The sequence below is a fragment of the Formica exsecta genome, unplaced genomic scaffold (assembly GCF_003651465.1).
Source record: "Formica exsecta isolate Colony F162 unplaced genomic scaffold, ASM365146v1 scaffold149, whole genome shotgun sequence".
NCBI classification, from domain to species: domain Eukaryota; kingdom Metazoa; phylum Arthropoda; class Insecta; order Hymenoptera; family Formicidae; genus Formica; species Formica exsecta.
Window position 1 is genome coordinate 632,527 of NW_021848818.1, and position 7,487 is coordinate 640,013.

At 42.2% G+C, this 7,487-nt stretch overlaps 1 protein-coding gene across 1 annotated transcript in view; it reads left to right on the plus strand.

Annotated features, from left to right (window-relative positions):
* The window catches only part of LOC115246371 (homeobox protein otx5-B-like), a 15,828-nt gene that overhangs the window by 2,703 nt on the left and 5,638 nt on the right, over window positions 1-7,487 (plus strand). The window contains exon 2 of the mRNA XM_029825145.1: window positions 6,726-7,068. Within this exon, the coding sequence (XP_029681005.1) occupies window positions 6,813-7,068 (256 nt within the window). The 5' untranslated portion in view covers window positions 6,726-6,812. The remainder of the gene's footprint in view (window positions 1-6,725; window positions 7,069-7,487) is intronic.

Genomic DNA, 7,487 nt, shown 5'->3' on the forward strand with positions numbered 1-7,487 from the left:
GGAAAGAGAGAATATTGACATTTTTCGTATTAACATACGCGTTTCATATAGAGAAGCAATTCCGAAGCAGCTGTCGCGCTGATTTTCCGAAGCTACGCGACGGCGCTCGTCAGAATCTATTTTACGTTATACGATGCGCCTGATCCTTCAATAATCTTATCTACGACGTCCGACGGCTGCTGTCAGAGCAGATCTTGTAGCGCGCTGCGCCGAGCTTCGACTATTTCCGTTCGCGCCTGCAATTCCGCGGGAAGTTTCGGTCCCGAAACGCGCTACAGCGTGGTAGCGTGCCGAGAGAGTTGGCCAGCAGGATTTCCACGGAAATAATCTGCTTACGGTAATCTTCTTGGCTTGCCGCCGCCGCCTCCCTCCCGGTTAAGGTCCGCCTTCCACGAGGAGGTCCTTCGTCTCCTTGTCGCCGTCGTCGTCGTCTACATCCGCTGTAGCGCGTCCTCCACGGCAACGGAAGACGATCCTAGTCGCTTGCTGATCTTCGAATCTAATGGGAATTTTGTCGCGAGCGCGTCCGATCGATTCTGAGAACGAAACGCAGCGCGTGTTTTTCAGTGGAGAACAAAGAGTGGTGACTATGACTTTCGCATCGCGGAAGACCTTCGTGCACATTATTGTAAAAAAACGTGAGGCGATGTATGATGATGATTATATTACCGGTTTTTAAGATGCGAATGATCGATGAGATCGAAGAAGGATTCGATATTGTTTTAAAAAAATTCTCATTTCTACGCCGATCTAGTTTATAATTAGGGTGAAAGATAATTTATGAGAATTTTAAACGCGATAGAGAATATTGCAAGAATGATTGGGTCATCGTTAAGAAAGAATCTTATTCGTTTGTCGTCTCTAATACATTGTAGGTTTTAAAAAGACGATTTATCGCCTTTATAATATAATATTGCCCTTTGGATACGCAGCTATCTGGAAGTTTGAAAATGCGGCGCTGACTGTTCGATGGGCGCAAAGTAGCTCGATCGTCATGTATGTAAAGATCCGTACATTATACGTACCGAATTGAGACGAAGCGGATGTGAAGATATCGCGATAAATATAAAGTGAACGACATTCAAAAGCGCATCAAGAAGAACGTGGCGAATTGAAGTGCATCGTAAATGATATATTATTTCGAGTAAAGTTAATTCTATATAGGATCGGCGAAAAAATCTTTGAATAATTGGCAAAGTCGATAATTTACTACCGGCTTTCTGATAAAAATATTCTTACAAGTAAAATATAAAAAGATTGGATTTACATATTATTATCTTACGCGCCGGTGCACTTTACAATTAAAAATAACTTTGAAAAGTAATAATGTGTAGATTCCGATACGCTTTTCAATTATACGATACTTCAATGCTGAAAAATATGCCGAAGCCGAACAACATAGTTGACTAGTGTTTCGAGGGCTTCCACGATGGATAGTCTGCATGCAAAGTTCATCTTTTATGTAAAAAAATAATTTTTTCTTTTCACGTCAATAAAATCTAATCGTGGAAATATAGTGCGATCAAATGATGAATTTTATTACAAAAATGTCACGCATTTATTTTAACTTTAACTTTAATTTTAAACTTGTAATTTAAACACATATAAATCGGAATATCGACTATTGTATCGATTATATAAAAGACCCCGCCCTTTTAAACGAAGATTTTAAAGACGCCATAGTCCTCGTTCTTGATTTGCTGCCACGGATTCAATCTCGGTCCCGGCATCTCGAAGTATCAAGTCTCTCGGAATCCCTGGTCGATGTTATCACGTGCGAACGGGTCCCAATGTCGCGCCGTACCTTCGACGGGAGGATTGACGTGGCCACCATAGAACCGTGAACGGCTCGAGGGAACAAAACCTTCTCGAAATTGGCTCCGAGGAATCAGTAAGTTCCACCGTCCGTCAGGGCGGAACATAAAGGAGCACGAAGCGGAATGGAGGCAGGTGGAGGCGAGGGGGGGGGAGGAGAGAGACAACGAAACGAAGGAGGCTCATCCCCGTCGGGCGGCGGGGCGCAACCCCCATTGGCATCTCCTTTTTTGCCGGCCGGGTATAAAGACTAACTAGCGGAGAACAAGCCCGGGGCGGAGGTATACCCCGTGTATACCTCGTGGAATTTCTACGGGAATTAAGTTTTACGCTCAATGAACGCGCAACAAACGCCCGAATACCCGGGGCTAAGATTGCATTCAATGCGACTCTGCTTCGTAGAAACGCTTCCTCGTGCACGACTCCGTGCGCATGGCTACGCTGGTGCACGCGGCTCCTTGACAGAGGTATCCTACTACAATCCGGGGTACATATAAAATGTGTGTATATGTGTGTGTGTGTGTGTGTGTGTGTGTGTGCCCGACTCTACGACATAAAGCCGCCTTTCTGTGAAAAAGTTTAAGCTTGATGCCGAGGTAATTATTTCGCGAGACGCTGCACCCGACGTGAACCAAACTCGACGTATAGCCGCGAGTGTCGTTAGCGTTAGGTAATTAAATTAATTATGACTTTATTATCCAATAATGAGAAAAAGTTTCTTGTGTCCTTTGTGCATTGAGCAAACCAAGTATTATAAATATTTCCACTACCATAAGGTAAATCGTAATCATTCTGCTGTTATGGTATATCTTTGCGCATCAAAAATATAAATTTTATTACCAAGTATATTCTATCGCTATAATTAAGAATATTAAATCATCAGTGAGGAGAAACCTTGTACTTGACGCGTCAAGATTATTAAAAAATTATCGCGATGGAAGCACGTATGCGTATATTTGAATGAATAAGTATTCGTGCACTGGCACAATCTCGAAAATCGTCCATAAAATGAGTTAATGCCTCGCTCGTTTCACAAGTACTTTCTGGCTTTCCTCGCGATACTCGCGGACGACTGCGCTTCACGCAGCATATACGTACGTATACGTTCATTGTGGAGCTACGGAACGGGCTCTTCAGGAACAATGCGGTTGTGTGCAAATACTCCTGGAAACAATGCGGCCGCGACTTAACTTTCTGGGATAGCTCCGGCAGTGTGTCGTTCTTCGTGTACCGCCGGATGTACCGAAGCCGCAAACCGCGCTACCTAATGCAGAAACGACGTTGCATCCCCCGCGGATGAATCCCGGATGCTGCGACTTGTTCTCGATGTATGCGTCTTGTCGCGATCGCATCCACGCGCGAGTTTCTCTCTTTATAACAATTTTCCCGCGAATTATTACTGCGCAAATTGAAAAATCGCGAATCGCTAAGAAGTTTCGACTCAACGTTTTGATGAAACCGAACAACAAACACGTCGTTTATTTACATTTATAAATGTATGTAAAAAAAATTTTTATCATGCAGAAACGACACATCGCGGCGAATATTGACAGAATCAGGAAACAATTCTCAAATTATTAAAAAAATTACAGTCATATAGAATTAATAAATCGCGGCGTGTTGACAGCATCTGAAACAACTCTCGGATCTGTCACTGCAGGAATTTGCCGCGGATTCAAGATGCAACAGTAAAACGCGTATCCGCTGCACGTGCGCCCCGTTGACTTATCTGATCCGCACGGATACGATCTGCTGGACGTTCGTAAATCGAATTCTTCAGCAACGAGAGGGTAAACCTCCATCTCTCTCTATCTTTCTCTCTCTCGTGTAGAACACACGCGGAACGTAATAATGGGGATTTAACAGTCATTAGGGACGGCATGCCGGTATATATCTGTCGATTGGTAACGCAAAGTGTTTGCACTAGGGCCGAACTGTCGAAGGGGGCGAGGGTGGGGGTGACTCGTTGCAGCGGGAGATCGATTCGTCGGGAAAGGGCGTCGGGGGAATGCGCGGGGGTGTAAAAGGCACCCTAGCTATCTTTCTCTAGTCCTACCGTTTCTCCCGACCTCTCCACAGAGTCGTAGACTACTCGAGTGTCCTCGAGGGCCAATCGAGTGGCGGCCTGGGCATTTTGTCCACACTTGGCGGTCTGTAACAAGTGCATTGTCCCGTTCGCCAAAGTGCACAAAGATAAAGAGACTTCTGGCTACCGCAACAAGAGGACCATCGAGTATCCGTTCTCGCCCTCTTCTTCGCATTCTGTTTCTTTCCCTGTCTTTCTCTCGCGACGCGGTTTTAATATGACGAAAGTGTAAATAAACGTGCCGTATTCCTTTTATTTTCGACGATTAATTAGAATTTTCGAATCAATATGATTGTATTAAATTTAATAATATAAATATAAATATATATTTAAACTTTTTGTGTTTCTGTACAACGGTAAATTTATCAACAATTCGATGATGTTAACAAAAGGAAATCTGTATTGTGTTGAGATAAAAAGAAACAGCTCACGTCGTGCGTGCAGTCGTTGTTAAAAAGTTTTCAAAAGTGACAGTTGTTTTCAGCGTTTTTTGCCCATGCTGGGTGGCATGTAACAAGTGCTTTGTGGCCGGCGCGAGGCGCGTAAGTGTACAAAAGTGGAAATTCGCGCCTGACTGATCTCAGGAGGACCCGGGAGAATAGCCAGCCTTTCTTCGTTCTCTTCGCCCTCCCTTTCATAGCGGGCGAAATTTTAATATAGTCGGGAGACGAAAGGCGGCGTTACGGGGTAGTGTATACTTTATGGATTCTTTTTCACCGCGTGGCAACTTCATTCCGGTTCCGGAGATCGGAGAAAACTTGTGCGCGTAATGAGACGTAATATTAGAACGCAATACACCAGTGTAAGCTCGCCTTTTACATCTACGATATTAAGTACACATAATTTCATCAAGCGCGATCTCATCTATGAAGCGCTCTATATATTCCAGAAAAAGAAGCGTTATTTTATAATATATAAAACTTTACTTTTTCATTTTAAGCTGTTAAACGGAAAGTAAATAATTTTAATCTTCTACATAATGATAATTTTTTTTTCATTTGTGAAATTAAAATATTTTTTACTTCGTAAACTCCTAATATTTATTTACGAGTAACCGTGAATATATTTATATCGTCAGAGTATGTCGATTCGATATGTCATAAAGCCACTTATGTACATATTACGCGCTTGGTATTTAAATTGCAGTGCATAACAAATTTCAATAGTAGAGTCGGATAGAATAAATTTCAATTGCGAACGCAACAGGATGCAACGTACATACGTCACGAGGGTGGATGTGAGTGTTTCGTCTATATTTGTGCAAAAAGACTCGTGCTGCGGCAGCTCTATTAGTACTCTGGAGAGGTCTTTCGCATATGACACGTCTATTCATTGAAATCTAGTAATATAGCGCAGTTAAGAGAGGACACGGAACAATACATTATTAAAGACGGGCTTGCTGGTGTAAGATTTCATTTTGAAAACACATCTCGAATCAACCATCCATTTCTTTTTGTTGGATACACGAGTATAATAGTTAAAAATTTTTTCGCATGGATATAAGACTGTAATTAAAGTATTAAAAATTCTAACTTTAATTTATTTCGGTTTAATGGAAACCGCCTGGATTGTGTCATACATTGTATGTATAAAAGTCAGCGCTATAAAAATTGAATCTAATTCGTATTAATAACGATTTTTTATCCAATCATATTAAACACGAATAATGATAAGCAACGATAGAATATATCCATTAGCGATGCGGCACAAAATAATGAAAAATTTTAAACCGGCCACGTGTTCTACATCTTGTATTCAATAAAAACGATTAACTCGGGGACACACTCACGTCATGACGCTCGCGACTCTGTCGTCATCCGATTGTTTTTTATAATGCGGATGTTAATTACTTACCGATTAGCATCCCTTAATCCGAGACATGTGGACGGCGACATCCGGCAGGCAGGAAACAATACGCGTTTCATCGCTGTTCGGCCATATCGCAGATGTGCACGGCGTAGAACGCAGTTGTAATAAACGTGACGGCAAACAAATTAACAAGTCACTACCACCGGGGAAGCTGGATTGCCCGTGATGGTGTAAGAAGCCGGGAGGGAGAGAGCGATAGCCGTTTCTGACTTTGTAACCGGAGAGGATAAAACGCGCGACTTAAGCGGCTAAGAACGCGACGGAAAGGCTACGAGCGTGTTGCATGTCTTCAGGGTCGGGTACGTTCGCCGTTCTCGGTTTTCGGGCCGACGTTTTCGGAGTTAGATTGGCCTCCTTGAGAAGGAGGGTCGAGAATATACTCGGAGTCCTGTTGCATCTTCCTCGGATTATCCCTCGCGCGCAGCTGCCGACCGCGTCGTTCTTATTTTCATACCGGGTGATCACGATCGATTGCTTATTTCTTTAAAGCACCGACTATTTTCTCTTTGACGATCAGTGAAACGATTTACTCGAAAACGGCAGAGACAAACACAGGATTTTAGTCAATTTTGCAAAGAGACTTCAAAGGTGCACGATGTTCAAACTTGAATCCTTGTCTACTTTTCTGTAACAAAAAAATAATGAAATTACTGAAGACTTTTTCGCAAATGCTGTTAGCTACTTTTTTTAAACAAAAATATGATTATTCCACGTATGTGCACAAATCTTACAAATTGATATTTTTTAATCATTTATATATATAGATATATTAATTTTTTATATCACATATATTTTTCATAAGTTGCGGTTTGAATTTTATTATTCCATTTTTACAGGATAAGCCAATTACATGTGTGTGAAATGGATACATTTCACTTTGAATAAAATAAATCGTTGATTAGCCGATTTAATACATTTTGTGCAACACCGATTCTATTTGCGTCGTCTTTTTCAGGCAAAGCATATAATTTGGACGTCGAGGACGTCTCTTTAGGGAGACCGCGGCGGAGGGGTGGTCGTGCTGGGGGCCGAGGGGGTGGTGATGTGGCCGAACAGCCTCGGAGGTACTTCCGGCTGCAGCGGGGGCGCCGGCGCCACCGATCTCGGGGGCCTCGCCGCCTCCACCACCTCGGCCTCCGAGCTCTTCGGGCCCGCGGCGTTCGGGGCGTCCGCCGCGGGGCCCTACGGCGCCCTCAAGACGGCACCCTATATGAGTGCGCTTAGTATGCCGTCAATAGATGCATTACACTCTACCATCGGCTATCCCGGTTGTACACCCGCCGGTGAGTCCTACTACTGTGAGTGCCCATCATATTTTTATTAGTTCTAGTCGAAATCAAATCGGAAATAGCTTTTCGTTTATGAGTCGCAAGTTCCGTATGTGTTTGTATTGCCAAGATGAAAGAAATATGAAATATTAGATTATGACAAAGGTTCGTTGATCTTTACATAGAGTCGCGCTAAAAACGCGGGAAAATTGTTATGAAATAATAATTAATACTGCAATATTGTGAATGGAGAGCAATTAACAAAACACAGAAGTGTTAATAAATATAATGACATAATACTAAATTATTCATGCTTTTCGTGATAATATAAAAGCTTTTGAATTTTGCATCGAAGTTATTTCCGATTCGTTAAAATATGATTACTGTTATTAAGTTATTAATAATTAGTTATTATTTAGTTATTAATAATAAATGTATGTATTTTATTT